The sequence below is a fragment of the Garra rufa genome, chromosome 1, assembly GCF_049309525.1.
Source record: "Garra rufa chromosome 1, GarRuf1.0, whole genome shotgun sequence".
Taxonomy (NCBI): domain Eukaryota; kingdom Metazoa; phylum Chordata; class Actinopteri; order Cypriniformes; family Cyprinidae; genus Garra; species Garra rufa.
In genome coordinates this window covers 42,048,649-42,063,360 of record NC_133361.1, presented here as the reverse complement: position 1 = coordinate 42,063,360, position 14,712 = coordinate 42,048,649, and the positions used below count along the sequence as shown (strand labels likewise).

The 14,712-nt window shown below is 37.4% G+C and overlaps 1 protein-coding gene across 1 annotated transcript in view; it reads left to right on the top strand.

The window, feature by feature from the left end:
- The window catches only part of cacng2a (calcium channel, voltage-dependent, gamma subunit 2a), a 106,445-nt gene extending 94,437 nt beyond the window's left edge, over positions 1-12,008 (top strand). The window contains exons 3-4 of the mRNA XM_073832442.1: positions 2,008-2,148; positions 9,943-12,008. Coding sequence (XP_073688543.1) covers positions 2,008-2,148; positions 9,943-10,487 — 686 coding nt within the window. The 3' untranslated portion in view covers positions 10,488-12,008. The remainder of the gene's footprint in view (positions 1-2,007; positions 2,149-9,942) is intronic.
- The last annotated feature ends 2,704 nt before the right edge of the window (positions 12,009-14,712 follow it).

The window sequence follows — 14,712 nt, the reverse complement described above, 5'->3', positions numbered from 1 at the left end:
TTCAAAGTATTCTCCACCCAGTGTATTTTTTTAAATCCCCAATAATAATAATCACTTTCTCAAATCAGGCTGTTCTGAGATTCCTGGCAAAATGACATAGTTCTGCAGAGGCCCCTCCCACGTCTGTTGACAGACACTGGCGTTTAAGCACAGACCTACCCTGAAACAGCTCAGGAAACAGCTAGGAAACTGTAGAGCATGGTGTCTTGTACAGTGCCTTGCAAAAGTATTCATTCCCCTTCATTTTCTTCACATTTTGTTTTGTTGCAGCATTATGTTAAACTGCTTTAAATTACTTTTTTTCCACATCAATCTACATCTCATACACCATAATGACAAAGCACAAAACAGGTTTGTAACAACTTTGCAAATTTATAAGAAAAGGTCTAACAGCTGAAAATGCATATCAGAGCAAAAACCAAGTCCTGAGGTCAAGATAACTGCCTGTAGAGCTCAGTGACAGACTTGCGTTGAGGCAATGATCTAGGGAAGAGTTCAGAAAAAAATCTGATGCATTGAAAGTTCACAGAAGCATGTAGCCTCCATTATCCATAATGGAAGACGATTGGAACAATTAGGACTCTAGAAAATGTCTGCCAGCCCCCATCCAAGCTGACAGAGCTTGAGAGGTGAAAAGGTGAGGCAAAGAATGGCAGATATTTGGCAAATACAGGTGTGCAAAGCTTGTCACATCATACCCAAAAAGACTTGAGGCTGTAAAGGTGCTTCAACTATGTACTGAGTTAAGGGTATGAATACTTATGCAATGTACTTATTTGGATGCAGGGTTGCCAAGTCCGCGTTTTTCCCCACAGAATTGGTCTACTTTTAAACTGTTGCCATGGGTTGATTTCCCCCAGTTATTTAAAGGTTTTAAATATTGCAGAAATTAAATTTCAATAAAAAGTAATTTTTGTTTTGTTGTGCACTGTTAAGATCTTTAGTTTTTTTTTTTATGTATATGTTGAGAATGCATAATACTCTCCCATGTCTCTTTTTGATAAGGATACCTACCATTTACTTATTATATCATAAATATAATATTAACTTTATTCACATACTAAAGGGACAGGACAGGCTACTCCTCCCAAAATGTACCAAAAAAAAGTAACACCGTGATATTACACCGTCACCGTTCAAAAGATGAAAAATACTGTGATATTAATTTTACGTCATATCGCCCACCCCTAGAAGGGGTATGAATACTTTTGCAAGGCACTGTAAGCACCAATGGCATGGGTTTGGTTCCCTGAGAAAGTATGCAAATGAATACCTTGAATGCAATGTAAGTTGCTTTTGGACAAAAGCATCTGCCTAAATATAATGTAAATATAAAATATCAGACACCTTCTAGTCACTGTGTGTTTTCATTCTGTGGGAAAGAGCAGCATTAACATTCTGCAAAATATCTCCTGTGTTCCATGGAAGAAGGAAAACCAGTCTAGAAAAACACAAGGATCAGAAAATGACAGAATTGTCATTTTTGCATGAACTGTCCCTTTAAGCTGCACAAACGTTGAGTTGAAGAACTAATTGGTGAGTTGAAGGCTTGGCAGCCTGTCCTAAAAACATTCATTAACACGTTCACTTGTCATTTCATGGCTCGAACGAAGCCAACTCTTGTTGAAGTCTCACTACGAACATATTTTGTTAAAGCGTGCGAATAGCAGCATCTGTAAACATTTCTGGTTCTGTTCAGTCATGGAGTACAAGAGTGTTTGTGTTAGGCACAAAAGAGTTTGGTGAGACTCTTGACCCAGGATTGCTCTTCCACAAGCTTTTTAAAGGGTGTGGGAGCTGTTTACTCTGCTGGCAAAGTGTTGATTGTCTGTACTCAGTGTGCTCAGAGGAGAACAGCTGCTAAAATCACCCAAAATGACAGCTTTCGTCATCCATCTAGTTCGATCTCTCACTGCCTTTTACAGAAATTCACTCAACAAGTAACAGTCTGGAATTCAAAACATCTTATTCTCATCCCAACTTCTTCTTCTCTCTCTCCATCTGTAGGAGCTGTACGAGCGTCTAGTATCTTCCCTATCCTCAGCGTCATCCTGCTCTTCATGGGCGGCCTGTGTATAGCTGCCAGCGAGTTCTACAAGTCCCGTCACAATATCATCCTCAGTGCAGGAATCCTCTTTGTGTCTGCAGGTGAGTCTATAGAATGAATCAAAGAAGAGATACAAAAGTCCATGCAAACATACGGTACACTTTTAAGACCCAGATTTGTTTGCTTGCTATACAAATAACTGGTACAACTGCATTCTACTTGCATTCTGATTTATTTTCATTTCTGAGAGGTATTTGTCCATTTAAAACTTTGTTGAGCACCTGTATGTCACTGATAAGTATCACAACCCTCTTTAGAAATACATTACACATCATGCTCACATACTACAACTCCTACAACATCTGCATATTATTTCTCACAACACGTTTTCAGTTTTCAGCGTAATGCCAGTGCAAGGACTTTTCCGTTAGCCCACTCAAGCCAGCAAATTTCAACCTGCCTGCCGTTTATTAATGTTTTTATGAATTAAAACTATATAATCTAATCTTAATCTAATCTTAATTTTCAATTTAAATGTATTTTAAATGTATACATTTTAGATGTTTTTTATGTTTTTAAAAGAAGTAAACAAATCTGTAAAAACTGTAATACTGTGAAATATTACTACGACTTAAAATGAAGTTTTTATGTTACATATTTTAAACTGTAATTTATTCCTGTGATTGCAAAGCTTAATTTTTAGCATCATTACTCCAGTCTTCAGTGTCACATGATCCTTCAGAAATCATTTTAATTTACTGATATGGTGGTAATTTCTTATTATTAGTATAAACACTGAAAAGCTGTGCTGCTTAATATTTTTGTAAAAACTGTAATACATTATTTCATAAAAATGTATTACATGCATTAAATGTATTAAAATATTAAATGTATTATAATAATAATAATACATTTGTTAAATAACAAAGTTCAAAAGAACAGCATTTAACATATAAATATTTGTAACATTATAATGTATTTACTGTTACTGCATACCTGCTGAATAAAAGGATTAAAAATATATTTTTAAAAATCTTACTGACTACACGTTTTTTAAATGCAAGGCTATATTAAATTATGCAATTAAAAAAATGCTCTTTTTTTTACACATATAATCTATTTTCATCAAAGTTTGCATTCGTAGCTGGAAGTTACACAGAAACGCTGAGATAAGTTCATAAACATTGTCAGAAAATAATGGCATACATGGAAAAACAAGACTAATTTTGTCATTGTTTGTCATGTTTAACCTCTCGTACTCATGCTAAGACAAACTATTTCAAACATATTCTAGCCAGTCAGTTTTACCAAAGGTGACAAGTTGACAATCAGAATTTGCAACTAAAAGAAAACTTGACGTTTAAAGGATTTGTTTACTCCCAAATTGAAATTTCCTGATAATTTACTCATCATGTCATTTAAGATATTTATGTCTTTTTTCTTCAGTCGCAAAGAAATGAGGGTTTTTGAGGAAAGCATTCCAGGATTTTTCTCCATATAGTGGTCTTCAATGGTGGCCAACAGGTTAAAGGTCCAATTTCCAGTTTTAATGCAGCTTCCAATGGCTCTATACAATTGTTTATGTTTTTTAAACCACAGCACTTTGAAACTACTTTGAAACTGCAATTTTGGAAGTCCACTATATGGAGAAAAATCCTGGAATGTTTTCCTCAGAAACCTTCATTTCTTTTCAATTGAAGAAAGAAAGACATAAACATCTTGGATGACATTGGGGTAAATAAATTATCAGGAAATGTTCATTCTTGAGTGAACTAATTCTTTAGGTATGGTTTAGTTTAGTCAACTGGCCTAAAACTCTCTCACACTGGCCCTCAATACTGTTTAGCAGTGCAATTTGGTAAAACAAACATTTTCTGAAACCAACAGCTTTGGCCTTAATGCCCAGATCAGCACAGTCTCACTTAGACACAAAGTCTTGCACTCGACTTTTTCGAACAAGCTGCCTCAGTGCTATACAGTAGCCAGTTAGCAAGTCGATTTCTTTTTCTCTGTCTCTCTTTGGTCCTGATTCTGTTGCTAGGCTTAGAGAGGCCGTTTGGGATTAAACTCTAAAAATATGGTGTCCCTGACACACTTTCCCAGTGATCCATCATGGTGGTTTCACTCTGTCACAGACAACTTCACCAGAGTGTGACTGAAGTCAGCCGTGAGCCACAGATCATGTTCCTGTGAGGTCACCCACTCCAGTCTCGGTTATAAGCTCACTTCTTCACTCTCATCTCCTCATTTACTTGCTCACTCTGACAAATTAAGGCACTCAGCGTTTAGTTTATGGCTAAGGGGTTAAGGATATTGTGAAACCAGCTGTGTTAACCTTACCATTTAGAGGGCAGTTACACTTTATTTTGTAAGGCATAGAGATGACAGTAAGGTTCTGTCATCCTCAGCTACATCCAGGCTCTAAAATTAACTTTTTGCCAGTCAGTAGAGAAAATGTATCAGCTGTGAATCTCTTATTTTCAACTATTATTATTTAAATGTTACATTTTTGTCTTTAAAATGGACTAATTTAGGCAATTTCATCCTGTTTCATCCACAGTGAAATGACTAAACATCAAAGACAAACTTCTAATGATAAACTTACCACTGAGGTTTAATCGGTTTCTGGCACAGAAATTGTAATGCTTCCTTAAAAAACAATTTGTATATCCTTTTTCTGTCTTAAACCATGTATTATATTGCACATCTTACATTTAAGAGTGTTTTTGCTGATTACTGCTGTTGAAAATGATCAATTATTGCCATGTTTTGGGCTGTACCAATAGGTTGGACCGGGAAAAACATTTGGGGTACTATAAACTGCCAAAAGTTATAACAAATTAAGAAGAAGAGTCAAAAAAACTGTCTGAAGAACAAAATGTGTTTATGCTTAGCTAAACTCAACCAGGATTTCCAAGAATCTTGACAACATTCATGTTTGTTCTTATCATTTCCGGTCAAGTAGGTGAAATATTAGGCTAATATCTTGCTCGTACATATCTTTACCACCTATTAACTTTAGTTTGTCAAAATATTGCGCCCTTTCCTGCTTACTAAGTCCTTCTCGATATGATTTAGCAGCTTCCACACATTTTTTACTTTGTTTAGGCATCATAAATTAGCAGAACAATGTATTCAATAGTACATTAACCGTACAATCCATGCTGATGTTTACATATGGTTGCGCATCCAGGTAACTGACCAAACCATGATGTAAGTGCAAACCCTCTGTTCAAAAACACAAACATTCATACAGACAGTAGCTTTAATAAACCTCCTGTGTAATGGTGTTTCTGAATGAAAATTCTTTTTAAGATTTTTTGTGTTATCATTCAAGTCGAACATTTGCAGGTGGTGTAACTGACAACTCAATTTGTGCCTGGGTGGAAACGTCAGAATAGCTGCTGCTCTCCCTGTAATCCTGCCTCATAGCATTAGCATTAAATAAACAGCTTTACCGAACACAGTTTATTTCTATGTCATGGGGTGGACATGCTGTCCCAGACCAAACTTCTCAAACATAAAAACCACAGGAAATATAACTGTTGAAGGAGAGTCAAACTTACCAGCTTTTAAAAATGGCACTTCTGAAGACTGAGGTCACTTCCTCATGCTCAAATAATTTAAAGGGGCAAGTCACTGTTAAAATAAGGGTAAATAAGAGGTAAATAAGTGTTTTAATTCAAAGTGTTTATTTAGTATGGCTGATCCATTTTGAATGGGAAAACTAATACACATTTAATGATAAAGTTTTGCTAGCAGTTGTACTATGACTGACTATGCCCAGGTAAATTGCATATACTATTTTTTCAAATATCTACAAAGCATTAACTGCCAACATATTAATATCATTAATATGATATGTTTTGATTAGTTTTTGAATATTACTCGTTTTTAAGCTTGCAAAATATTTAATGACAAATGTTTGTTTAGTGCATGTCATGTCATTGACCTGTAATTCACTGCACAGTAACCACTAACCTTAGTCAAGGACTTTATATTGTAGCTAAAGGATGGCACTTTTCAGCAATTTTTATAAAAGGCACATTAAAAAAATGTGAAAGCTGTCACTTAAGTGGTACCCTTTCAAGATGTATTAAAGGGATAAAATGTTGTCATCATTTACTCACCCTTGTGTCATTCCTAATCTGTTTAAAATTCTTTCTTATGCTTAAAAGAAGATATTTTGAAGAATGCTGGTAATCAAACAGTCGATGATTAAAAGGAAAGAAATACTATAGAAATCAATAGGGACTAACAACTGTTTGTTTGTTTTAAATATCTGCTTTTGTGTTCAACATAAGAAACAAACTTAAAACTTAAAGGTTTGGAAGAACATGAGGGTGAGTAAATGATGACTAACTTTTCATTTTAAGGTGAACTATCCCTTTAGTCAAGTCAAGTCACTCATTATTTATATAGTGCTTTTAACAAAACACATTGTGGCAAAACAGCTTTACAGTAGGCTATTAACCCCTTAGAGTTCCAACGTTCCACTCGCGGAAACATTTTGCATTGAGTTAAGTTTGACAGGAATGCTTAAATAGGAAAACAGTGTGTCAATAAAGCAAAAAGACAACAGTAAACACTCAATTTTCAGTTAAAGGCAGTTCATCATTGATTTCAGTCATCATCCAGCTCAGTTCAGTTTAAATAGTATACGATATCGCTGGAAATGAAGTGTCCCTAAGCAAGCCAGAGGTGACAGCGGCAAGGAACCAAAAAACCTTGGGAGAAACCAGGCTCAGTCAGGGGGCCAGTTCTCCTCTGGCCAGATGAACCAGCAATTTGTTCCATGTTGCAGCAAAGTCAGATTGTGCAGAGGAATCATCAAGTTCCCGTGGTCCTTTAATACAATATGTACCATTTAGGTACTTATATAGATACTTAGGTACTAATGTGTACCTTTAAAGGGATAGTTTATCAAAAAATGAAAATTACCAAATGATTTACTTAACTTCAAGCCAGGTGTATATGACTTTCTTCTTTCAGACAAATACAGTCAGAGTTTTATTTAAAATATCCTGGCTCTTCCAAGCTTTATAATCAGAATCAGAATCAGAATGAGCTTTATTGCCAGGTATGTTTACACATACTAGGAATTTGTTTTAGTGGCAGCAGCTCCACAGTGCAATAGAGTGACAGTGACAAGACAAGACATAGATTATAAAAAAGAACAATAATGGCAGTGAATGGCTGTTGAGATTCGATAGTCCAATGAAGTGCATCCATTCATCATAAAAAAGTGGCTCCCGGGGTTTAATAAATGCCTTCCGAAGTGAATCAAAGTGTTTGTGTAAGAAAAATATCCATATATAAAACTTTATAAACCTTCTGCCAACTTTTAGTGCACAACTTCATGAGAGAGTGGCATTCCAGCGGAAATTCTCTGACATTTTTCTTTACAAATCCTTGTTTCATACTTGTAATTCCTGACCAGTGTTTTGTTTTGCTCTCTCCTCTGCACTTCTGCGTTTGTCACCATCCGCTGGAACGCCACTCTCTTGTGAACTGTATCGTGTACGACAGTTAGCGGAAGCTAGAGATTAAGGTTTATAAAGATCCAAATATGGATATTTTTCTTACCCAAATGCATTGATTCACTTCTGGAGGCCCTCTAGAGCTGCGTGGAGTACTTTTTATGATGGATGGATGCACTTTATTGGACTTCTATTGGACTATTAAATATAAACACCTAGAGCTGGGCGATAATTCGATAACGATAATTATCATGATATAGTTTTTTTTTTCCGATAAAATGATAATGACAGTTCGATAAGCGCTCGAAAATGTTTGCGCACTATGCGTAACGCTGCGCAGGCATTTTGCAGCCTGCACTTCCGGATGCCGCACGCACTATTTAGTTTACAGACAGCAGGGCTCTTACAGTGAGACCATTTCACTCACATTTGTGACTAAAAATTAGTAAGTGCGACTGTAAAAAAATATTTAGGAGCACCATGTGCGACTGAACCGATCAGCATATTTGTGTTTGCGCTCAGCGGAGCTTCAAAGGTTTCTACGTGTTTTGCAACGTTGCTGAGTAATGTATCACAGACATATCTCACACATCCTTTCATAAATAAAGTTTAGAGAGAGTGTAAATAAGAGACTGATTGTGCAGTGAAGAGAGCGTCATTGTTTATAATAGGGCTTTGTGATATCGCGAACTAAGATAAGTGACGGCTTTTAATAATTTTTAAGGGAGTTTTTAAATGAGATATTGATCTAATACAGCAGTTAAATAAACAAGAAGTTATTATTAAGTGACTTACACTGTCTGGCTACAACACTATGCCTGATTTTGCTCTATTTCGTCGTCAATAGTCACATCTGAGCGCATCTCCATTCAAACACAGCGGTGTTTCGTTTATGAATGAAACGTGCGTATTTAAACGAATCTAGTTCACTTGCTTTATTCCCGAATGAACCATCCGTTCGAACGAATCAAAAGAATGATATGATTCAGTAATTAAATCAGTGTCTTGCCTCCACCTGCTGGCAGATCTGTTCAGTTATTTAAATCTTTAACATATCTATATTCAAAATTTTATACTTAAAACATTAATCTCAACATGAATTTATGATTTTGATTGCACTCATGTCACCTCTGAGCCTCATTAAACATATGAAAAGGTCAAAAACAAAATTCCCCTGTAAATCACTTTGAGGAGTCAAATATCACCTCGTAATAGGAAGGCAAATTTTTTAGAGTTTTGATTATTTTTTAGAATGTGCTCCTAAAATTTTGACTGTACTTCTAAATTTTTTAAGTGCTCCTAGCAAGAAAAGTAAGCGTAGAGCCCTGAGCCATTATTTTTTTATTTATATTGTCGGGCAGCTAAAATATTTTACAAAATGTGTTAAATCAGCAGCAGAAAGGGATTGGCATGCTGAAAAGATTTGTCTATTCTTATTTTTGTTGAATGATAAATATACTTAAAAATCACTTTAACTCTGCATTTAAATCATATTACAGTTCTTATTTTTTATGAAAACGTTTTATATATTCTATAAATATTAATAATATTGCATTCTATTGATGTTGATTTTACTAGTAATATTCTAATCTGTATTCTACCTCAATTGATCATTGTTTGGAAAGTATTTGTCATGTTCTGACAATAAACCATAAATAATAATTAACTGTCTGGTTTTTCTTTCATTCAGGAGTAAAAATCTGCCTTTAAAATTGATAGATATAAAGATTTGACATTTATCGTGATAATTATCGATATCGACTGATATGAAAAAAATTATCGTGATAATGTTTTTTGCCATATCGCCCAGCCCTATCAACACCCAATTGCTGCCGTTACAAAGCTTGAAAGAAGCCAGGAAATTTTTTATATAACTCCAAATTAGAGCTGCACGATAAATCACATGCGATTGTCATGCGTATCTCATCAGTAAAGCTGGTTCTGTGATTAGTAGTAAGTCTCCATCACGTGCATTCAGATGGCGCGGCATTTAAAATACAGAGCAGCAGATTACTGACGAGCTACGCAAAATGTCGTTCATAATCGCGGATGAATCGCATTCGATTTTGAACACGATATTGCATAGCTTATCAGTGATCTATGCCTCAGTGTTTTAAATGCCGCACCATCTGAATGCATGTGATGGAGATTTACTACTAATCACAGAACCGGCTTTGTTGACGAGGTGCGCATGACAATCGCACACGATTTATCCTGCAGCCGTACTGCAAATGTATTCCTAGGATGTCTTGAGGGTGAGTAAATCATAATTTTCATTTTTGGGTGAACTATCCCTTTAAGGTACTAATATACACCCTTTAGGGGCAAATAAGGTAATAAGGTGTACCTTCTGAACCTTAATCAGCATTTTAGCCATGACTATGGGGTTAAAATATCTCTCTCTCTTCCCCGCAGGCCTCAGTAACATCATTGGCATGATCGTGTACATATCAGCCAATGCAGGGGATCCCTCAAAGAGCGACTCCAAGAAGAACAGCTACTCGTATGGCTGGAGTTTCTACTTTGGTGCTTTGTCCTTTATCATGGCTGAAATGGTGGGCGTGCTGGCCGTGCACATGTTCATCGACCGGCACCGGGAGCTGCGGGCGGGCGCGCGGGCCGCAGATTACCTGCAGGGCTCGGCTATCACGCGCATCCCCAGCTACCGGTACCGCTACCGGCGCCGCTCTCGCTCCTCATCCCGCTCCACAGACCCCTCGCACTCCCGCGACGCCTCGCCGGTGGGCTTGAAGGGTTTCGGGGCTCTGCCCTCCACCGAGATCTCCATGTACACACTCACCCGCGGGGGCGACACCCTAAAGGGCGGCCACGGAACCCCCACCACCACCTACAATTCGGAGAGGGACCACAACTTCCTGCAGGTCCACAACTGCATCCAGAAGGACCTGAAAGACTCATCCCACACTAACACAGCCAACCGACGCACCACCCCCGTATGAGGCACATCCTCCCCCCGTGCAGATAGCTGGGCGAGGGAGACAGGAGCAGGGCAGAAGGGGGGCGGAGGCCCGAAATATTACAGATCAAACTTCATGTACCATGCGTTTTCACGATTTGGAGGAACCGTGAGGAATTTTACGTTTCGATCAAGGATTACACATGTATGCATGATTTTGCCATTTGCCATTGACAAAATGAGGCTGGTTTGAAATGGAGAGAGCCTATAAGAGATATGCAGAAGGGTTCTTTCGGCCCGTGAAACGGGAGCCGTAGCTTGTGGCATTGATTTGACATGTTTTTGTTAAGGAAGCATTTCACCACCCATCGGTCTACATGGATCAGCAAGCTACTGCTCCCTCATAAGTCTTCTTCCCCTCTACACTATATTCATCATATTTATTTATTTGTTCATTTGTTATTTGAATAAAAAAAAAAAACTGTGAACCACTGCAGTAAGGTATTCAGTAAGAAATAGCCCGGTCTGCAATCTCTTACAAAAGGTACAATATATATACATATAGTATATATATATATATATATGTATATATATATATATATATTAATTTTATAAATAAATGAACATAATAATCAAGACTTTTCTGAGGCAAAAAAGTCAAACCGCTGTTTGCTGGGTAATGATCTGTTGGAAAAGAGACTCTGCGTCCCTGAGCTGCGACCGTAGCCGGACGCCGGAAGAAATCACGGAGAATCTTCACTGCAAAGCTGCTGTAACACGAGACTGACAAAGACGTTCAACCTTAGACAAAATTCTATTCTTTTAAAAGAACCTTCTCATCTTTTTCTCAGTCCCTGTTTGCTTCCTTTTTTTTCTCTACTCTCGCATTCGGTCGTCATGGGAGCGAACGACAGAAAAACAAACGCAAACCCCTGCGCTGGCACGAGCGACAAAAAGGGGGTCAGAGTTCGCTGAAAGACTCCAGAAACGACTGCCAAGACGAAAAAAAGGAAGGAGGAGGGGGGAGGAAAAGAAGAGGATGCTGAACTCTAAATAATACTTGCAAGAACGCAAGCGACAAATAAAGTACGAAATATTACGAGAAACGAAGCTAAGTGACTCACGAATACAAAGATTAAATGCATGCTATAAATTTACAGCAAACCTGCTCTTGAAACTTAAGTTTTAAAGGATAATGATAATTATAAAGGGAAAAGCAATGTTAAAAAAGTTAAATATTAATGTTTTGTGTACTCTTTCTGTTTTGGTTTTTATTATTATTTTTATTATAATTAATCAATATAATAATATACTTTGGTGATAAACCAAACGAACAAATGATGACAAAACTGCTTTTTTAATTCTGAGTTGTTTCTTTGTAGCCACATGTATTTCTTTTACTCATTTCTTTTTTCTCAGAATCACACGCCTTAGTCATTTCGTATTTCTTTGGATTCATTTTCAACGTGTCGTTTTATTTGAAATGAAATCTAAAGGTGCCAAAACAGAATGATCCTAAACTTGGATGCATCAAGTCCTGATGAATAAACAGACAAACCCAAGGGGGAACAAACTCGCTGCTGCTTCTCTGTGTTTGCAAACCCTCACGCACCTGACGGAGTCTCGAGCGCCATTCAAACCAGCAGGAAAGCAGGCCGTGTTGTGAGCGAGCACGAGGCTTTCCAAATGAGTCAGACGTGAGTAAGTAACAGTAGGGAAGTGAAGTAACAGGCCACGTAATTACTCATCTGTTCCAGGCTCATCTATATGTGGGAAATGGTCTCTTAAGTATGTAATGGATCTGTTGCGTTAATAATGAGTGTGAATGATTCGGAATGTTTTGCTGTGCCCTGGTGGAGCGAACCCAAGAAAAACGGAGGGAAAAAACAAGTGCCTTGTGAGAAACAAAACACAGGTTTGTAGTAAAACATGTGACTCAAACTTGCACGCTAAAAGCATCGCTTTCATATCCGAAGACCTGCGCGTAACAGGTCCGGATTCAAGCGTAGGACAGAATCGCTTCAGAGAGATGCAAGGGGCTTGAGTTTTACTTTGAGAATTAGTTCATATAAGCAGGAATTCATGCTCAATAAGAGGATATGTCAATCTAGACAACAAGCTTTCCTGTGAGGAATGAATTTGCTCAGGCAGAGGAATTTCCGCTGCTATACATATTGGATTCATGCCTCCTTTAATATATGCCGAAATCTGACCCGCCGTCTATAAGCGACAGCCATTTTGTGAGTCTTCCCTCGACCAAGGAGGCAGAGAGAGTGCGAAATTACAACCACACACAAGCAGTGTTTTATGCCTTTTTCAGTTCTCCGAATTAAAATGCTTCCCTCATTCTCCCACTCCATGTATTCCCTCATCCATCTCCCTCCATCTTGTTGGGCCAACATGCTTGTCCTTAATTTGCCTCCCCTGCACAATCTCTCACTTTTCCCTCCCTCTGTGAATCATCTACTTGCATACTACACCCCCCTCCCCCATCCATCGCTCTCGCTGCTTTCTTTTCCTCTCGCTCTCTTTTACATCTATCCTCCTCTCCGTTACACATTCATCACTCGCTCTGTCCTTTTTCTCCTTCATCACATTCCGACGTCTCTCGCATCAACTTTCCCATTCTTCTCATCCGGCAAATCAAATTCTACCCCCCCCAGCTCCCTCTCTCCTCATTACAATATTGTGGAAAACGAGGAAAAAAAATCAACAGATTTAAACAGACAAATCAATCATCAGGTAATAGCCTCTTCGTTCCCGAGATCAAGATTACCGGCTGATGAATGAACACGCTCACTCTTTAGTTTCCTCTAAATGAGCCGCCGTCTCTCAGACTATGCAATGGCAGTACATACCGAAGCGGCATGTTTGCTGCCACTGCTCAGATTATTTCTGTGCTTTACAAATTTGTATTTAGACAGATTTTAGTTCTTAACCAGGGGGGCAGGACCCAATAGGGGGCATGAGCAAGCCTCCAAGGGGGCAGCAGAATGACTTCAAATGAATTTAACTGAAACAAAACAAGGGATAGTTCACCTAGAAATGAAAATTCTGTCATTAATTACTCACCCTCATGTCCTTCCAAACCAGTAAGACCTTCGTTAATCTTCTGGAACACAAATTAAGATATTTTTGATGAAATCTGAGAGCATGCTTTGTGGTACTCTGGTAAATGTGCGTCAAAGCCTGACATGGAAGAGAAGAAATTGTTGAATGAAGTCATTAATTTTGTTTTCAGTATTCTTCATAAAACATGGACTATATTCTCGATGTCCTTACTACCTTTCTTAGTCTTGAACGTGGTTGATTGTTTTGCTGTCTATGCAGGCTCAGAAAGCTTTTGGATTTTATCAAAAATATCATAATTTGTGTTCTGACGATGAATGATGGGCTTATAAGTTTGGAGCGACATGAGGGTGAGTAATTAATGACAGAATTTTCATTTTTGGGTGAACTATCCCTTTAAGATATTTCTAATTTATTTTTATTCATCCCCTGAATAATCTGGTAGAAATTTAGAAACTGTATTTCTTAATTGTATTCCTTGTATTCCTTCCTTATCCTTATCTATTAAAGTCATGGAGCCATCAACTATTGTTGTGGACAATTAGGGGCTTTGGAGTCCAAAAGTTTGATAACCACGTAATTCATATCTATTACAGTTTTATTACAGTCAGATATTTCACCTTAAATTCCTTACAACAAATAATGAACGAATGATGCAACTGAGATGATAAATGTAGAAAAATGAATGTGGCATTGCTTATATTAATTGAAGTATATGATAAGAAAAACAAGAAAATATGATACTTGACCAAAATATCTACATGTGACCCTGGACCACAAAAAGTCTTAAGGGTCAGCTTTCTGGAACTGAGATTTATAACATCGTCTGAAAGCTGAATAAATAAGCTAAGACAGGACAATACTTAGGCATCATACAACTATTTGAAAATCTGGAATCTGAGGGTGCAAAAAAATTATTCGAAAAATCTAAATATTGAGAAAATCACCTACAAAGTTGTCCAAATGAAGTTGTTAGCAGTGCATATTACTACTCAAAAATTGAGTTTTGATATATTTACAGTAGGAAATTTACAAAATACCTTCATGGAACATGATCTTAATATCCTAATAAATTTGGCATAACAGAAAAATTGATCATTTTGACCCAAACAATATATTTTTGGCTATTGCTACAAATATACCGATGCTACTTAAGACTGGTTTTGTGACCCAGGGACACATATAGTCTCTTTTTGAAT